Raw genomic sequence first — 19,587 nt, 5'->3', positions numbered from 1 at the left:
AGAATACGAAAATATAATATTTACAGGTGAACTTCAACTTGTTTAAATAACTTACTTAGCAAACCAACAGATGGTTTAGAGTTGTTCGGCGAAGGTCCTTTGCATACTTCTTTTGTTTGATACTTGATCAAATATATAATTGATACTGATGATACAAAGTTATATGATGATACTGAATTTGATGAGTACACACCGCCAATTGCCAGAAATGAATGACTTATATTTGAAAAAATGTTTCAATTTGAAGATATGTTATTTAAGCACATCAAGCAATTGACGCACATATAAAACATACGTAGTGGACAAATAGGAAACGAATAAAATCGAAATCATCATCATTGTCATTGGCTATGTTTGATAATTATTTCAATTCGCAACTGTATTTGCTGGACTTTATCTTTTTTTGAGACAATTTAACACTAAACTATGATATGAGATTGATGATGTAATGAAACACTTTATTTAATTATTGTTTATTTAATTTATTATTTTAACATTTTTACATGTATGTCGGAGTATGTTGGAAGATGACCCAAGACATCTGAAAGACATAAGAAAATACTATTTGAAACGAGACACAGGGCGGTTAAAAACATGGTGGCACTGTTTAAAGCACACATCATGGCAAGCAGAGTAGTTAACTAAAATAAAAATGTTGCCTTCGAAGATATAATGTTCTTCTGAAACAAAAGTAAAGTAAAGTTATTAGTCATTAAATATGAATAATTTTCCCGGCAATATTGTCCAAAGTACAGTCGTCTCATTGGCACAAGTCGGATCTAATAATTCAGAATTTTGAATGTTAGTGTCTTTGTATGTGTGACCTCATATGCTCTTTAGTATATATGTATCCGTGAACATAGCTGGCATCCCATGTCTAAAAAAATCAAACGCCTCAGTTTTAGGCGTGCAATTATAACGTCTGGTGTAGCCTTTAGCGTGTTCACGACAAGTATTTTTATGAAATGGTATATGTTTAATAATTTTAGTATAAAATCAATTACATTAATAACCAATTGGGAACCCAATTCCAATAAGTTTGTGTTCGACCACGGTTCATTGATCGCTCTTCTGACTAAAATAGATTTTTACTACCGGAACGGAGCAGGGTAAGCATATAGATATCTGGCAAGCAATCTCCTGCATGACAATCGTTCAAATTGTTTTATTTTGTGACCGCGAATAAGGTGAAGTGGTGAATACGGTACGGAAGTTGTAAGTTTTTGGCTAGATAATAGGTTACATAAATGAGTGTTCGGTACCCAACATAATGAAACATGAAAACTAGTAACTCGTATTTAGAATGATAATGAAACACGGAATTACAAATGTGTATGTGGGGTATCTGGATTGAATATATAAATATACCGTGATCAACGATACATACTAAATTTACAGTTCAACGTACGTTACACACACTATCTAGAATAAGAAGACACACATTCCGAGAATTTTTAGATTTTAGTACATATAAGGACCGGCTTCCTTGAGGGTGGACTTACGCATTAGTTCTTTTAATTTTTTTTAACTAAAATATTGTGCAAACGATTCCTGGCTTTTAAATTAAAAATTGTAGTGCTTCGTCACTCGTCTTATCAAAACAACTTCTAAAACTTTAAAATGCCGAGCATACGTCTCGTCCGTGCTACATTGTAAAAGAAATCTTAAAATATGCTATCGAAAACTGAAAAATTAAAAAAAACCTACAGAAATGCCTTTAAAAACTATTCATTTATAAAAACAGAAATCAAAAAAGTATTCAACTTTAAAACATTAAACTCACTTTCATGATATTTTTAGAATTTGGACTTTTTATTAATCAATCAACGATATTGGATCAAAAATGTCGACTCGAAGATCTGGACCAGCACCACAGATTCAACCGCAGCTGTCCCTTTCATACGGAGAACCAGAGAGAAAGCAGCGCAGCAAGTGTATGACATTTGTGTGTTGTATGTGGAAAGTGTTTACTTGCATTTTCTCCCACGTGACTTTGGTAGCTACGGTCGTAGCGTACTGTTTTCTAGGTGCATTTACCTTTGAGCATTTAGAAGCCGAAAATGAACGCAACGTAAGTGAATGTTTTGTTATATAAGATTTCGCTTGTTACAACTCATATATTCTATACTTTATAGCATATATAATTCCAAAAGAGTTTTTGTTAGTAGATAAACAAATATCCCACGCGTAAAAATACCTATATAGTCATATCGTTTCCTGTTTGGATTTTTTTTTCTTGATTTTTTATCATATACTAGCATGACCCTGTGTGCGACGCTACATGACAAATAGGAAGGTTATCTGAAACTTTCTATTTCTAGGAGATGCTGGTTTCTTTATGATCCTTAATATTTGCTGCAGATTTAACATTGGTCTACATTTCAACCATCAAGAGATATGCAAATCTTCTGGCTCCCTTACCTCTAATACAGCAAAAATGATAAACACTTTTTCTTGATGTCATTAACGAGCATATACACTAAATACTAGGCAACCATGGTTTTGAACCTAGCTTTTGAGCTAGTCTAGACAAAAACAGAAAATTAACAATAAAGTGAAATGTTAAGGATGAACTATAGTTTACATCCTATCGGTTCAGCCGTTTCGAAAGAGTTCGGATACTAGCATTGTGACACGAGAGACACGAACGAGTCTCAAAATGCCTTTGGTTCCGCAAAACTGTGATTTATATTTTCAAAATTTCAACAATTTTGGTGATTTGAACAAACTATTTGGTAAAAGACTTAATAGGCCCCCCACTCACGGAGAGTTACTGAGTGACAGGCAAAATTAAACAGTTAAAAAGTCGCTTTTTAACTGTTTTAATGTAACCTTTTCACCCCTCCCTCCTCCCAAATACATTTACGTTCCCGGTTATTTTAATGTAGATTTGATTACCAAAAATGTGGGAATAAGCGATTTTTTCGGTAACTCAGTAAGTCATCGTGAGTGGGGGGGGGGGGGCCTATTTTAGTCTTTTACCGACTATTTATGTGCGCTGTTTTCTAAAATGCTATTTTAAAGAATTATTTTATTTGATGATTTAATCTAATAACAGGCGTATGATGTTTTTCGAATTTGAAGGTAAAAAAAGGAATAAGTTCGATTCGCGAAAATCTAACGGACTCGATATGGAAAATGACCAACGATAGGCCAGTGTTACATCAACAAAATTGGACATCAACTGCCTTATCCCATTTACAGGTTTGTTTTTGAAATACAATAAAATTCCTAACCAAGCACAATCATAACGATAATTAATCCATCTGCAGTCGTTCGAAAAAGAAATACTGACAGCCATGAAGAAAGACGGTTGGGATGGTAATGAAGACGTAAATCAAATTCAGTGGACGTTTTTTGGTGCTCTTTTTTATTCCATTATTGTCATTACAACAATCGGTAAGTAATACGCCGAACAAGTACAAATCAACATTAAATAGCTCAGACTGAACTTAAGGCATAGAACATGTATAGACTTTAGACAGATTTTTTCTCTAATTTCTTACTTGCTTCCCTGGTTTGATCAAACTGGGGCCCAAATTGATTAGGTCCGTAAAAATTGGGTCTTACTCCACTGAATGGTTGCTGATAGAAACCTGGGTTAAAAGGTGCCCCTACATTACCGTAGTAGGGATTTCCAAATCCTCCTGAGAATGGTAGTCCACCACTACCGGGATAATATCCTCCGCCATATGGGAAACGATTATATGGACGACCAATGATTCCGGTTGGACCTCCTGGCCCCACTAGGATACCGTTACTACCACTGCCATAGCCTAATCCTACACCTCCCACGTTAAAAGGCTGTGCAGGATAATGCCCAGAACCTATTCCTGGACCACCTTGAAATGGCCCAGCGATTCCACCAATGCCATAGAATGAGTTAAAGGGGTTTGGCATAAACTGTCCGTTTGTAAGACCACCACCACCAAACTTTTGATTGAACCTTAAAAACAAGAACACAATTAGTATCACAATAAATTTAAATCATCATGGAAAACTACCCAAAATCGTTTTGCTGGTTGCCTTCTCCAAACTCGCCGGAAAATTCGTCATTTTCGGGTTTACCATTTGGCCGCCGCGTCACTCCTTCTTTCACTTCGTAGCGTCCCTGACTGCGAAAAGTGTTATAAGACATATTCTATATGATAAAGGACTTTCTAACCATTGTTTACATGCTTACCGAAGACCAGGAGTGTTTCGTTTCCGTTCCGATGTGCTTAATGAAGTGCCCTGAAATGCCAATACATCACTCCTTACTTGATAACGATTAGTGTTGCTATCACTGTTTTTACCACTCGCCCCATTTGATTCGCCATTTGGCCAAGACCACCGTTCCTGTGCACTTGTCAAACCAAAGAGAATCGAAAACGCCGATAATAGAACCACATCTGTTAAATATCGAACCAAAAAGGACACAACAGTTACAAAGGGTGAAAAAGCCTCTCATTGTAGTCACCAAAATATGTGTGCGTATTCATATATTGAATGAATTTTAAACGGAATGCGGAGATCTCTTAAATTTATTTCACTTTTATTTCCTTTTTTCAACCTTATCATTTTTGGCGACATGAAATAACCAAGCCACATTTTTTAAAACACTGTATCAATTTAAAAACGTTCAAAACACTATATCATTTTAAAATTAATTTGAAATTAGGAACCAACACTTAACCTTTTATAAACATCATGCAACGAATGAAACACTTTGAGCACTACCGTGAACAACGCTTGTCGGCGCTCTACTAAGAAAACTTACTTTCGAGAATCAACTTCTTATAGCAATTCGGCTTTCATCACTAATACTAAGACCACAAGATTCCCATAGCCGCCCATTTGTTTTTGTCTGCACGTACCCATTTCGTGACGAATCATGAAAGGGGTTTCCGGTGTACAAGATGATCCGGTGTGCAAGGTTTAAAGCGATTGTATATTTTAGGCGCTCTTCATTCCAGTTTCTCCATTGTGTGACAACATCTCAGTTCACTCCATAGTTTTCAACTATGAAAAGAGACAAACAAACGGAAAGCATCAAAGAGAGGGAGACGACTGGTACAAAACCTTCTAGTGTACGATCAACAATGACCATCTCGGAAAAAAGCAAGGTTTTGCTCATTTGATGGTCATGCCTTATGCCTATGATCTGCCTATGATCTGCGAATCTTCCCACAAAGAGAATTTCAAAAATGTTGCATAACGCACTGAAACAATAAAAAGCAGCATGGTATGCTATACTCAATGACTGTGACGAAATCCATCTATATCATTTAAAAAAAATAATCATATATGGTATTGGGAATTTTATCTCTGAAATTTTGAAAAATATTCACATGAATATAGACTTATGCTATGGATAACTAATTGCTAGTAGTCGACTTTTTCACTTGTACAACGACTAATGAACCGTATGTTCCAGTGATGTTTGAAGTATAAGTTAATTGAATTTATATTTAAGTTGGTTATTTGATTGAAGTGTCTTTATTTTTAAAGAGTATGCACATGAATTTCTCATGAATGAGATTGAGTGCGTTGTTGGTACACGAATCATGAAGTGCTATAGTGTATATCCCGTAAAATCTTCAATGTCTTAGCAAGTGTATAGGAGCCACTATGTAGGTTAAGGTCACGCCACTGTGCTAAAATAATCCCACGCGCACTGTTGAAATTACGCCATCCTTCTCTTCCATTCATCAAATACGAATGTATTTGTGCATGGTCAGTTTCTAAAGTCGTTTCGCCATAAAATTGGACGGTTGATTCTGAAACAGTAATGGCAAATATAATTGGTTATACATATATTTAAAAAATGCTAATTACAAATGTTCTTCATTGCTCTTTCTTTTGAAATTATGTTGCATTTATAATATTTGAAATATTGATGTTAATATTACAGGCAAATTGTTTTTATACAATTTACATTTTTATTTCACTATTTCCCACAGCCTCGATCAGTCAACCTATATAGCAATTGTTACTGAATATTTTTTCAATTCCTCTCTTTTCAATCTTTTATGCCAGGTTACGGACACATAGCTCCCAAAACCGCCATGGGAAAAATTTCAACGATCTTTTACGCGATTCTCGGTATTCCACTGATGCTGTTGTGTTTATCCAACATTGGGGACATCATGGCCAGTTCATTTAGGTTTTATTCGTTACTATTATAAATCTATGGATCTGGGTAGATAATGTCTTCTTTATGCATCGGGTTATTGGTGTAAATTTCCGGTTCTTAGATACGTTGCTGAATTTCGTATGTTTTTGTTATTAGGTTTCTATACTGGCGTGTTTGCTGTTATGTTTGCACACGTGAACCCAAGAGACCTAGTTCTAGACGCAGTCGAAACAGTCGAGGTACTGTTCGACAAAGGTGAGCAGCTAACCAGCGAGCGTTGCATTGGTTTTTGCTATTCTGTGGAATTGCCACCCAATTTATCTGTTACATGGTTTTGCAGTCGTAGTTCCATGCGAACCGGACAAGGACCAGGAACTTTGAGAAGATCTCACGTACCCGGACGTAACTCACAAAGGTCCGCTGATTCTGGATTCGACCCTTACTACGAACCGGGCTTATCTCATTCCTATTCTGATACGGACTGCAGGTATGAACAAATGCAATTTTTAACTAAATCTCATTATAAATTGGTTGAATTTAATTATTCACCTTTTTGATTGTTTTAGATACAATGCGGCAATGGAAGATCCATACTACACAGAAAATGATCGAAGGGGTAATCACCAAGCCAATCAGTCTTTGAAATATGACACGTCAAACTCGAACGGAGCAGGTGGACAGCGTCAGAAAATGCGTGGACCTTCAAAAGCGGACATGTTTATCGACGATGAATATTTACTAGAATCGCAGTCACTGAAACGACCGCCTACACAGTCTCGTGCTGAATCCGTCGTGACAGACCATTCCCAAAGGTCACTTCAGAAATCTCGACTAAATGAAAAGGAAAAGGAATATAGGAAAAGACCAAGTAAGTTTTTTTCCTAAATACATTAATCAATTACTTAACTGGCTGTTTAAGCACAACATGTTAATAACAAGTGAAAGTTATTTAACAATTACTTTACAAATGTACTTTACATTTCTATAGTATATTTATTATAGTGGTACACCTAAACTATGTCACAGAATTAAGAATAGATTTAAATTCGCGCTGCTGTGTGTTTTAATAACTCACACTAAACTTACTATGTAATTAGTTGAATTCAAAACTTTCACCTTTGTTTTAGATTACTGCCCAAATACGCTATTGGAAACCATCACAGGCGGCACGCACGACTTCGTTCGGCATTTCATCCCATATCTTTACCAAATGATTTTTAAAAGAGTCCAAACTCACATGATTTATGTTTCCTAGTTTTCCTAGCATGTATCCCCATATGCTGAAGGCCAGTGGCTTCAAATCTGGAGACGCTGCTGCACAATCAATTCCTTATGTGCTGGTGCTAAACCCTATTGGAAACAAAAATCATTTTCTCCGTATAGCATCTTCGCACTAGGAATCAAATTTACCTTGAAAATGATCTCCAAATATTTTTTTTGTTAATTGCTACGCCGTTATCGACGAATAACTGGGGTAGATTCCCTTTTTGATGATATTTCTCCCCACACCGTCACAGCGAGGCATTTTGCTACCTCTGGACGAAAGTGAACAGTTTTTCGTCTGAAAAAAATATGCTGTGAGCAGCGTGCATCTTCAGGAGCATCCGCGATCTGGCAACCATATCGGCCACATTTTTGCGCGACAACCCGTGCGGGATGCCTCTGCTTCTTCAAAGGACTATATTCAAGGTCCTTTTTAGTTTTTTTTTGCAAGCAGGTATGCCTCATTTTCATATCACGTGCCATTTTTCATGCCGAGCATTCCGGATTTCATCGTATACGCTCCTTGGCCGCCTTAATTATCACTGGAGTGCTTACAGTCCGTGTTTCTTCTCGGTTTTACGTTTCATCGATAACCGTACCATTATCTATGAATCGTTTGATGGCCCTGTGCACGAATTTTCTGGACAAATTCAGATGCGATAGTTTGATTCTTATCTGATGTTTGGTTATGTTTTGAAGATGTAACATTTTAAATGAACATAGTTACTACAGAGTGCACTAGAATGAGTGTATCACTTCGACATTGCAACCCTGTTTACTCAAATACTAACTATAAACATGAAGAAAAGGAACCTATCGCCTCAAAATCACTGGTAGTTAAATAGTTCAATAAACTGGTAGTTTATACTTCAATAAATTCATTTATGGATTTGAAAAATCTTAAACCACAACGAACGGAAAATATGATCTACGCGGACATCAACAATCGTCAAAGCGACGAAGGCAGTGGTACTTAATTGGCGTATACTGTTTTCGAAAGGTTTTATCCGCTTATTTCAATGGTCCGTATCGACTTTAGTTAGTTTTGGGTAGTTTAGTATTTTTTTATGATTTTTTCCAATAATTTATTGCCTTCTTCGAAATGCCAATTTTTTTTTACATCAACCATGAGGTTTCAATCGGATAGTGTAGAACTGTTTAGAACGTTAATCATTTGGTATAAAAATATATTTATACTGAGACGTGCGAGCACACATCCTTGGCACAAGTTTAGCAATTAAACTGTAATTGTAATAAATTATAAACATGAAACATGTTCTTTTCATTTCAAGCAGCGTTTGCTTGTGACGAATATTCATCATTCAATGTCCATTATTCAATGTCCATTATTCAATGGTCATGATCTTTTGAACCTTTTTTCTCTGTGTTGCAAAAGAATGCTCCTTGCATTATCTGGAATTGTATTTATACCACCGATATTATATTACGGTATTACACAAAAAAACATGATTTGTACGCAATATGCCGCGTTTAAACCTTCTGTAATTTACTTATTCATTAAAACATTCTGCCAGCCAAATCGTAGTCTTGAGATGGTGCTACTACGAACATTTACTCCCGATCGATAGCTATCGGTAGCTATTCAGTTTAAAGCAGATATTGCCGAAACAAATATGTGCTGTAGTAACTATAGTAGTAGTAAATGTAAATGACATAATAATGTTTTACCATTGGTTTTCATCAGGCGAAAATAGAGCTCAATCGATGGATAGGCGCATTTTTCAACATGATTCCCAAATTGACGAAGATTCGCCGTGCAAAACGCCGATTCTTTGCAACAAATATGCCATTGACAACCATGATGAACCAGTCAAACAAACTAGACCGAACCCTCGTAGCCAATCAATGCCACGGCAAACGCGATATGGGGACCGCTTATTACCTGATCGTCTCCCATACTATACAGAAGATAATGAATTGGCCGAAATGCAAACAGTGCGCAAATCAATGCCAAGGCGTCGCGAACCTCGTCCTGGTGAGTTATTAAAAAATCTATTATCAAAAGTGGCAAGGTTTCTTCAAAACAATGTTAAAAGTACCAATGCAGACTGTTAAAAATGAAAACATTAACATTAAGTTACAAATTGTTCAAACTGATTATCGGCTTAAGAAGCACCAAACAGAAACATCCCGAGTTAAACGACAGTTTTGAAACATTTTTTTCTATGTTGATGACTTCTTAAAATGGTTGTCTGAATGAGTACATGCATGAGTACATAATCATTTCTGTAAGGACAATCGTAAAAATACTTTTTATGTTACTGTAAACGCAACCTAAAAAAAATAGGAAACTTGAGGAAACGCCTGGTCCACTAGTTAAATTTTCCAGAACCAGAAACAGTGTTGCATGGTTTCCGTTATCACGGAACGCTCTTTACGGTTGTTCTCTTTCCAATTTGTCCAAGGCACTGTCATCTAAAATGACGCCAATTTGAAACGATGCAATCCAAATTGGCTTCACCTTAATGCGCTTCTGCGCTTTCTACAATTTCCATATGATCCCTAAAAGTGATCATGACCTGAAGAATAGGGCAATGTTCCTCAAAAGGGTAATTTAGAGAAGGGCCTAGGCACCAGTTTCGCCATGCCCCATGCAAAACTAGATCAAACGAAATCTCCTCCTGCCTTTTACGATTCTATCATTATCCCGGAAATCTGGAATGTTTAATATGTATTATTTGTTCTGTGTTTGTTTGTATATTTTGTACTGTAGCTTTGACTGAGTCAAACTGCAATTCAATCGAATTGTTAAAACTTAACCGAGATTTTGTGATTTTGTACAATTCGAATCGAGAATGTATTACAATTTTTTTCCAGGAAAATTCATATGTTTGAAAATTACGATGAAATTCGAAAGGTTGACCACTAAGATAAAGCTTGGAACACCACACCACCAAATTTCTCACAGCATCATCCAATACCTTTATATTGAGCTATTATGGAATAAAAACTTAAGGAACGATGCAAAATGATAAAAAAAATCATGCTGTAATGTACAAATGGTGAGAAAAATGGCCAATGAGACTTCTTCCACTAGGGTGCATAAAATGATGTGTCGCATAAAACCAAAAGTGCGTAAATTAATACGCAACGTGACCCAATAATTTAATTTTTAATGGATAACTAGATCAAATACCTACAAAATGACACCTTTACCATGTGTTTTGCTTATTTCTGGCCTGAGCTGTGTCCTGTTTTATGCGGCCAAATTTAAGGTGTTCCAAGCTTTATAAAAATTCAAAGTAATGTCACAATGCAAAGCATAGAAACCCCCCCCCCCCCCCTGCTAAGTGAATTTATCAATAATTCAGGCACTTATCACAATATTGTGATTCTAATACGATTCAAAATTACTCTCTTTGACATGGTTCAGTACCAGCTCCTTCGCCACGCATTATGTCGCCGATGGGATTTGCGGTTCACCGTCAAGCACGCCATCTACAGAATGTGATGGACGATAATTCCATCTATGATGATGAATGGGACATGCATAGTGGTGAGTTGCCACCTTCTTCTATCGTGCGACCTGTGCCAATTTGGTTGTGCGTATTCCTGGTCGTGAGCTATATCATCGCAGGAGCGTTTATGTTTTCTGAATGGGAGGAATGGAGTTTCTTAGATTCTGCGTATTTCTGTTTTATAACTCTCACAACTATTGGTAAGTTTTTTTGCCAAAGTGGTATAGTTTAGTCTACCTACTGTTACTAATTGATGATTTACAATAATATCCTGGAACTGGGCAGATTATAGAAAACAATCAATGCTCTAACGGTTTTTTTAATCGATCCAAATAATAATTAATTTCCATCAAATAAAGTGAACTGATAGCGCAAATTGATATAGCAATAATTTACAAATATGTGCATTCTTCAAAACTAGCAAAACTTCTATTTGCAAATTAATTACTACATAATTTAAGCTTCAGCTCATATCTCAATTACTGTCGAAGACTTAGCAAGATAATAAGAAAGTGTTCAACATATTAGGCAACATAAGTTCCGTCTCAAATATTCTAGGTTATACTTTTATCACATTTAAATATGTTTCAACAAACATTTTTAATATATGTATTCTTTATATATGTAATTTCTCTATAGGTTTTGGAGATTTCGTGCCTGCTCAAGGAGTCAAAAATGATTCTGAAGTTTCAATTGCACTCTGCTCACTATATTTGTTATTTGGAATAGCTCTCCTGGCCATGAGTTTCAATCTAGTGCAAGAAGAAGTCATTTCAAATGTGAAAAGCGTTGCTCGACGTCTCGGCATTCTCAAGGAAGAGGAAATGGATGATTAGAACCACCGCATTCAAATACGTTATTTTCTATGATTTTCTTTTCATTTCTAATATGCCCATGGATGCTGCTATTTTTATTCATTATTTTTTACTATTAATTCAGAGCAGAACAATGAAAAGCATATCGATGTGCTTCATTATATCTATATTATATCAAGTCTAAGAGTGGTAGTATAATGGTAGTTTCGATTTTCCACCAACTGTTTGAAAAGTATACATAGGAACTAAACAAAGGAAAAAAACGAATAATAAGACATGACCGTTTCTCTATATGCGTTGTTGAAATGTGTATTTCGTTTATGGTTATTTATAAATATCACAAAGTATTGTTAACCAGAGAACGCATTGCATAAGATATTCTCTTTTGCGCTCTAGCAATGATATTGGTGATTGCGATTGATGTTGGAAGCTAAACTGCCGAGAATTCAGAGGCATGATTGCATTGTACTTGTCCCCTTGTAGTTTCTAAACTATTCTGTATGAAATAAAAATGGTAGTAATTATGTGATATTTCTAACATAGCTGCATCTATATAGTAATGTTTACACCATGTCCAACATATTCTCATACACTTTTTTCCTGGGCGATTTTGGTATGTTCACAGCACCTAGTTCATATATCAATATTGTTTTCTCACATTGTACTGTTTACTTAACATTTTAACAGTTGGATTGGTATGTTTTCTGTTGGTGGTCAGATTTTAGGAACGACGAAACCATACGTGCATTGTGTCTTTTCTCCTATCGCGGCACGCTGGACTAGACTTGTGTTCTTAGATGAACCAATGTTGTCCAAATGTCCAAAACGATGGATTGTGGTCACGAATGTATCAGATAACTAATGAAGAATTCCCAGGTTTTTAAATACGCCTAATGTGAGGGTTTGGGGGGGTTATTTGAAAAGCGCAGCAGTTGACAATTATGTGTTCCAGCAAGATGGACCGCCCTCGGAGGAGCGGTTTTGGTTCAAAACTGTTGCAGGAACAATTTAACCAGATTTTTAGCGAAGAATGAATGGTCTCCACGTTCACCAGATCTTAACCTACTGGACTTTATAGTTTGTTTATATAATTATTGAACCTAAACGAACAAAAATTGTCTAATTTTATTCAGTTTGAAGGAACGATTCCAAAAAAATTGGAAGAAAATGTCTATGAAAGTACGTCCGTGCCACGTGCGTTAAACTTTCGAAGCGATTGAAGCTCGTAAAAAAGGATGGGAGGGGGGTAATTCCGAAACATATTTTTAAATTGATTAGTTTAAGTTTTTCTTTTAAAAACACTGATGATAGAAAATGGTCCACCCATTAAGAAAACATAAATGATTGAATTTGTGTGAGAATATATTGGACACGGTGTACATACCATAACAAAAATTATCTGCAAAATTGTACAGCGAGATAAATCATACCATTGTAAATTTTGAAACCTATACTATGAAGGTTGGACCAACGAGGGATGCTAAATTTATGTTTGTATGATTTTTAATGAGTCATAATGATTAATCATAATAATTTATGAGTATGATTTTTTCAATATTTTTTTCACAATGATAAACTTTTCAATAATATTTTTTCTACAAAAAAACACTATAATAATCTTCAATTTTTAAGTAAAATAAATCGAATGTTGCAACGTTTTTGTGTAATAAAACTCCATTTAATCTCTCTTTAGTCGGAATCGGATAAAAACTTGCGAAGCAACTAGCACACCACATAATGAATAAAAAAATTATTCTATTGTAGTAACAGCCAGTGTCAATCAAGTGATGATGTTTAAAAAATTAAATACTTTTTAACTCTGCTTATGAAAGCAGCTTCATTCGGTATCTATCTTCAACTACATTTAAGTGTAGGATATTAGAAAATCTTGAAAACTGTAAGCCTTAGACACTAAAAAATAGATATTGCAGTTAACCAAATTTAGAGTATCTTCTTGAACGTATAGCGTTGCTACAGCTCTAAGAAAGCGTTACGAAGTAAGAACAATGTAACTCAAGGTGACGAAAATCAACCTTATTGATTAAATAAACGCTCTAAATCTTCATTTGACGACACTTTCTCAGTAAACGAGAAATCATTCGTAGCATAACTACAAAAAAACCAGCACCAGGCGCTTCCTTCACCCTTATTATTTATTTTTGGACGCTATCTCATGTTCTCAATGGTGGAATGTGAAAGATCTAGTTTGACATACGTACGTTCTCAACTGAAAGACACGGAAACCACTGCTGGTGAAAATGTCTTCATTCATAAAACCTTTGTCCTAACTTATTTAGGTGAAAAGACTGCTTTACTCAACCAATGAATAAGTTCGAGTGCCTTACAAATGGATAACCATTCCCAAAAACTACTTCATTGGTTGGTTCGTTAAACGTTCATGAGTTGATCTTTCTGAGAGCCAAGTTTTCACTGCTCGCTGATCTCTTATACAGACCTTCAGAGAAGACAAAGCTAACCAATACAAGAATACGACTAACAGAGAGTTTTCCTGCAGCGTGAGACTAGAGCGTGAATCCAAGGAAAACGTTAGTAGTGGTTCAACATTTAGCGTAGGTTCGTCGGGGGTGCTAGACTATGTTTTTCTTAAGCAGTTCAAACGTAATTTTCCGCGTCTCGAATGCCATGTAGAAAATATAGAGATTGAATCACAGTGCCTCAAAAAAGAAAGATCAGAACAAAAATGGTATAAGTCTTTTGAGAAAGCAAATATCTCCACTTAAGTAACAACACTTAAAAGTTGTGCTGCAGAGTGCTATCACACTTGGCACGATTCTTTTGAGAATATGTATTAGTGATGAACAACCTTTTCCGGCAGATTTTCAACAGCATAGTCACGTGTGTTAAAAAAATCTCAAACAACACTTTGATCATTAGACGAGAGTGTTAAAGTAGTGTTTAAATAAGTGTTGTGAAAACAACCGAAATAGTTACTTAAAAAATGTGTGATTAATATTGTTTTTTTAAGAAGAATCAGATCTATTATCAGTCGTCGCTACCTTGGGGTGCTATAAATATCGTAATCTTTGGATGAGTTTTTCAGTGATCATTAGAATTCGTGGTATAAAACAAGTAGTGCACATTCATCTACGATTTATCTGTTGCATTGAAGATCATACGGCAATACAAATCTTTGATGTTCACTGTAAACACTCAACGCTTTGGCAACTATCAAATTATATTTTTGAAACGTGTATAACGTACGAAACGAATACGTAAAACGTATTCAAATTCTCATAAATGAACCATGGCAGTTGATATTACAACGTAGCAATAAAAAAAATATAATCAAGTCCATTTTTGTTTGTATTGCAATGTATTTATTCGTTTTTAAACAAATGAATTTAAAAATGAATACATCCTTCACAATTTGAAGATGATCTACGCCAAAGTTTGCTGCAGATTGTAGTGCATTCTTGTTTTTGTCCCGGTAGATAACATAAATAGATTTATTTTGTCATGAATAGTAGTAAAAGATATCTAATCTCACAGGATTCGCAACAAAAAAGCGATTATGTTTCTTTTTCTTGTAGCAAATTAGCACATCGGCTCACAAACTAGTGATTGATGCGAAACAAGACTATATATTCAACTTACATTACTAAACCTCGGATTTAGTAGCAATGGAACGAAAACGATCAATACGACGACGGCAGAAGCCACCGTTTGCCGAAAGAGCGAAAGATCATTGCCGCAATTTCACCGCATTCATGTTTAGTAATGTCGGAATTATTTTTCTTGTGGTTTTATATATGATTGCAGGTAAGTCTATTAATAAAAACAATCCATAATTTTACATTTTTAAACAAATATTTCGCCAAAAAGATAGGATCTGAAAACAATATTGATCCTGTATGCTACACAAGTAACAGGAGAGATCTGCGATTCATCTGACTTGTAATTTGATGATCTCGAAACTCATCTTCGCAAATTCCGAATTACTTCTACAACCATGGATGTTATCTCTGTTGCGATATGCTCGCTATGTTCTTTTTTAATTAGAAAAATTGAAGAAATGATCTGACAAGGGATTTGTTTTTTTTAGGCAACGCTTGAACTTGCATTCACAAAAAAAGCAATCAAAATTGATAGTTCTTGTATGTTCTTGTTCTTCTGTTCTTATTCTGTTCCCTGAAATAAATCATATACACTGCTGGCCAATAAAATAGGTAATTGTGTGAAGCCGGTATAATTTGAACTGTACTATAAAAACTGCACATGCAATGTTTACAATCCTTATACTTTACTTACATACACTAGTTTACGTCATTTATCAGCCCTCTTGGTGATAGTTTACTCAAAAGTGAAAGGTGTTTTACCGCCCACTTTGATAGCAGTCTGGTTTGGCATGGTCAAAACAATAGGTACTTCGTTGTATATGGTGTTATTTCTCTCGAATTTTTGAAAAAGGCTCGTTTGTTTGTTCTTGCTACGATCTAATTACAATTATGAACCCAAGGCATATCGTTGTTTTTTATTAGAACACCCAGAATGGGCAGAAAGAATCATTACAACCCTGAGGAAAGAAAGGTTGTGAAGAATTTGTTCAAGGAAGGCGCAGCGTACAAAAGGATCGTCAACGCTCTAGGCAGATCAGTAAACTTATTAGAAATGCTTTGTTTTGGAAAAAAACAAGGGAAACGCGAGGTAGACAGAACGTTTTGTTTTTTGACAACAAAAAACATAAATCGACGAGATAAGTTGATTTCGGAACATCTTTTTATATATTTTAAGATGTTGTCGCTGTATATTAGCGACTGTAGAACATTCAACTCTTCATAACGCTACGCTTCATGTTGGTGCTGAGTTTACGTTTGCCTTTACACGCGGTTTTACGCTCCGTGGGCCCATAATCTTTTGACATAAGCATAATCTTTTTGGCATTACACTCTGAGTTTATACGAGAGTTTACGCTTCATGTATCCCTGGCTCTATAACTAAGCAATTATAATCCTTTTGCATTTTCTTTGTATTATTTTAGGGTCTACTATGTTGTGCTATCATTGAAATACCTATGGTTACAATAGATTATGAAAAATGATCAAATATTGCAGCTAATGAACTGTTACCTATTTTATTTAACAGCAGTGCACGCCATACACATATCATAAAAACACCATGATGAATCTTGACCCGTCTTTAATTACCAATTACAGGTGCTTTCATGTTCATCGCGATTGAGGGGAACGAGGCATTGGAAAGGTTTGCTCAAATACCATCAAAGAGAAATGAAACAGCAATGAAGCTATGGCAAATATCTTGCTGTGAAGTGAATGTTTTCAACAAAAGCATTTTCGAAGAAAAGTGAGTTGATTATCATTACTTCCATTAAATGTTTCTAAAATATTATTGTATGTTACAAACCGAATAATGTTTCATTACAATATTTCCATCAACATTCATTTTGCAGAGCTGATAAAGTATAATTTACCGAAAGTCTATGAAAGATTCTGGGGTTGTTTCGACTGTAAATATTATTTATTAAATAGATTTTTTATATCATTCTTTCACAGAGTGGGACACGAGATACGCGCCTATCAGGAGAAGATTGTGCTTTGGGCCCGGCGAGGTTGGCAGGGTAGTGATATTACACTGGAAAGTGAATCTCCATGGAGTTTTTCTGGGGCATTTCTGTATTCATTAACAGTGATCACTACTATAGGTAGGTGAAAAGTATATTTTACACCAAATATAAATTAAGCTATAATTCATCTCATATCATGCATCAAGTCGAAGTATTAGACGTCCATGGAATATTGCCTATCTCTTTTATTATTGTAATATAACAGCATTATAGCAGTACGTGAGAAAAAGCATTCGGCCTTTTGAATCGAGCCAATAATTATCTAAATAAATTGGTTCATTATTGTATATGTACCTCGACACTCAACAGTTGTGTGGCAATAAGCGTTTTACGTTATTTTGATCGTGATTCTCGGAATCGCTATACTACCGAATGGACCTTTTTTCAATAGATGGTAATTGTACATATCCTTTTTGGTGTATAATTCTACTTACTGAGAATTTTCCAATTAATCCATTAAATATATTAGGTCTGCTTTTCAAAACGTTTTTAGTACAATATATGATAAATAAAGACATCATAAAATTTCCAGAGCAAATTGGATTTGAAATATGCGAGATGCATCGAGTTATGTGTGGCATAGTTTTCCAAACGGTTTTATCAGTTCATGGCTTTATCGATTCCAATTGATGGAAAGATTCAGTGTTTGGAAAAACTGCGTGACGTATATGGCTCCTGTGAGCTGAGCTGTCCAAAACCAACGTCTGTGACATTAATATTGCGGGACAGCTCCTTCTGAAATGTTTAGACACATCATCTGTCCATTCTTGATAAATAATGCTTTTTTAAAACAATTATTATGCCATAATACATTATAAATCATGGCAATACAGTATGAATCAACATAAACCATAATATATAGTTCTATCATAATGAAAAAAAGAGTCTTTTTTGTCTCGAATAAACGCTACGTTAACGTGAAAACCACCTCATTTATTCTGTTTAAGGATATGGAAACATTGTTCCAAGGACTGAATGGGGTAAAATTGCAACTATTTTCTACACCATCATCGGTATGCCACTCTTTCTGCTTTATCTTTCCAACATAGGTAAGTTACTGCAAATTCTAATTTACGTCGAAAGTTAAAATATTCCATATCAAAAACATACATTGCAATTACACTTATTTTTTTTATAAAGGAGACATTTTAGCGAAGTCGTTCAAATGGATTTATGCCAAATTTTGCTTATGTCGTGTTTGCCCCGGAGTTGCAAGGAGACGTGCTATGCGAGCAAAACGTAGAGCACGTACGGAAGAACGTGACTATTCGGTAATTATATTAAATTTAATTATTTATGTATATATATTATTCCTCCAGCTAGTAAATGATCTCTAAATGTCTAAATGAAATTCACCGGATTTGAACTCACCGTTAGTCAGAGGGCCTATTTTATACCTTAATGCTAACGTCGCTATGTGAACCGCAGTTTTAGCCGATATCTGCTGTTTCCGCGTTCCTTCTTCTACTGATAGATACTTCCGACAAATTAATTTGATCTATTTTTCCACAAATCAATGCAGTCAGAGACGGGAGAAAATGGATTCGACACATATACATTATCGACTTCAAACGTTGACGATGAAATTGAGGAACAAATTACTGCCGAAACAAATACTGTCACCGTTCCTATAACCATTTGTATTATGATAATGATAGGGTAAGTGACGTTGCTACCCCAAAAGTAAACTACAGAGTAAGAAAAATGCAATCATTTTCATCATATAGGTATATATTTTTCGGAGCTCGTCTTTTCGCAGACTGGGAAAACTGGGATATTCTCGATGGAAGTTACTTTTGCTTTATTTCGCTAAGCAGTATAGGTTTCGGAGACATTGTTCCAGGTGCCTCGGTAAGACCATATTTTTTGTTTATTACAATTTACAATTAATTTTAATGAATCAATCATATATAAATAAGAAATAATCATGACTTTCTGGTCCTATCCACACTTTTGTATTCTTTGTTGATTGGTTGTTTTGAACAGCTTCAAACGAAAGGAGATACGAAAATGGAAATTAGCTTCATACTGTGTGCGGTATATTTGCTGCTTGGAATGGCTCTCATTGCCATGTGCTTCAATCTAATGCAGGTATGTCGTTTAAAATCGCATAAAAATAACAATTAAATAAGTTTTATATTCTTCTTTAAAGGAACAAGTTATTTATAAGATTCGATCTTTGAAGAAATGTGTAAGAGGATGTTTCCACTGCGCAAAACCGATCCCAGTACCCATGGAGGAAGAAGCGGAGGGCTGAACATGTGCTTTCCTTATCTACACCATTGGAAGCTGTTAAAGACAAATGAAAACATG

General features: G+C 35.3%; 3 protein-coding genes across 9 annotated transcripts in view; 2 read left to right on the top strand and 1 right to left on the bottom strand.

Moving 5' to 3' along the window:
• Positions 1-924: 924 nt before the first annotated feature.
• Positions 925-11,930, top strand: LOC126576184 (uncharacterized). Its single transcript, XM_050237352.1, has 11 exons — positions 925-1,109; positions 1,801-2,071; positions 3,085-3,204; positions 3,273-3,399; positions 6,019-6,145; positions 6,272-6,370; positions 6,456-6,602; positions 6,682-6,983; positions 9,084-9,374; positions 10,773-11,057; positions 11,497-11,930. Exons 2-11 carry the CDS (start codon positions 1,844-1,846, stop codon positions 11,691-11,693), a joined length of 1,923 nt encoding a protein of 640 aa, XP_050093309.1. The 5' UTR covers positions 925-1,109; positions 1,801-1,843; the 3' UTR covers positions 11,694-11,930.
• LOC126576185 (heterogeneous nuclear ribonucleoprotein A1-like) lies at positions 3,370-14,085 on the bottom strand. Of its 2 annotated transcripts, none has more exons than XM_050237354.1 (4): positions 13,892-14,085; positions 4,184-4,345; positions 4,005-4,115; positions 3,370-3,946 (listed from the first exon to the last, which is right to left on the bottom strand). In XM_050237354.1, the coding sequence occupies exons 1-4, from the start codon at positions 13,942-13,944 to the stop codon at positions 3,478-3,480; spliced, it is 795 nt and encodes a 264-aa protein (XP_050093311.1). In that variant the 5' UTR covers positions 13,945-14,085; the 3' UTR covers positions 3,370-3,477. The 2 variants fall into 2 exon arrangements, with proteins under 2 accessions (XP_050093311.1, XP_050093310.1); XM_050237353.1 differs by lacking the exon at positions 13,892-14,085 and adding an exon at positions 4,676-4,738 and having other exon boundaries at positions 4,184-4,391.
• Positions 14,086-14,242: 157 nt separating this feature from the next.
• LOC126575538 (TWiK family of potassium channels protein 18) overlaps positions 14,243-19,587 on the top strand; it is a 5,524-nt gene continuing 179 nt past the window's right edge. Inside the window, exons 1-11 of one of the 6 annotated variants that reach the window (XM_050236273.1) lie at positions 14,254-14,376; positions 14,509-14,633; positions 15,224-15,452; positions 16,847-16,994; positions 17,204-17,352; positions 18,222-18,323; positions 18,415-18,545; positions 18,797-18,933; positions 19,002-19,125; positions 19,261-19,365; positions 19,427-19,587. The exon at positions 19,427-19,587 is cut by the window's right edge and continues 179 nt beyond it. In XM_050236273.1, coding sequence (XP_050092230.1) covers positions 15,314-15,452; positions 16,847-16,994; positions 17,204-17,352; positions 18,222-18,323; positions 18,415-18,545; positions 18,797-18,933; positions 19,002-19,125; positions 19,261-19,365; positions 19,427-19,531 — 1,140 coding nt within the window. In that variant the 5' untranslated portion in view covers positions 14,254-14,376; positions 14,509-14,633; positions 15,224-15,313 and the 3' untranslated portion in view covers positions 19,532-19,587. Of the gene's footprint in view, positions 14,377-14,508; positions 14,710-15,199; positions 15,453-16,846; positions 16,995-17,203; positions 17,353-18,221; positions 18,324-18,414; positions 18,546-18,796; positions 18,934-19,001; positions 19,126-19,260; positions 19,366-19,426 lie in introns of those variants that run through there. The other 5 variants (XM_050236275.1, XM_050236272.1, XM_050236274.1 and 2 more) reach the window with 5 other exon arrangements.

The sequence above is a fragment of the Anopheles aquasalis genome, chromosome 3, assembly GCF_943734665.1.
Source record: "Anopheles aquasalis chromosome 3, idAnoAquaMG_Q_19, whole genome shotgun sequence".
NCBI classification, from domain to species: domain Eukaryota; kingdom Metazoa; phylum Arthropoda; class Insecta; order Diptera; family Culicidae; genus Anopheles; species Anopheles aquasalis.
The sequence above is the reverse complement of the archived record's forward strand: the minus strand, read 5'-3'. Positions and strand labels throughout refer to the sequence as shown.

Coding starts and splice junctions, on each gene's coding strand:
- LOC126576184 (XM_050237352.1), top strand. CDS start 1,844: ATGTCGACTCGAAGATCTGGACCAGCACCACAGATTCAACCGCAGCTG. Junction 6,603..6,681: donor TATTCTGATACGGACTGCAG/GTATGAACAAAT, acceptor TGATTGTTTTAG/ATACAATGCGGCAATGGAAG. Junction 11,058..11,496: donor TATAACTCTCACAACTATTG/GTAAGTTTTTTT, acceptor ATTTCTCTATAG/GTTTTGGAGATTTCGTGCCT.
- LOC126576185 (XM_050237353.1), bottom strand. Junction 4,116..4,183: donor CGAAACACTCCTGGTCTTCG/GTAAGCATGTAA, acceptor CACTTTTCGCAG/TCAGGGACGCTACGAAGTGA. Junction 3,947..4,004: donor AACCAGCAAAACGATTTTGG/GTAGTTTTCCAT, acceptor CTTGTTTTTAAG/GTTCAATCAAAAGTTTGGTG.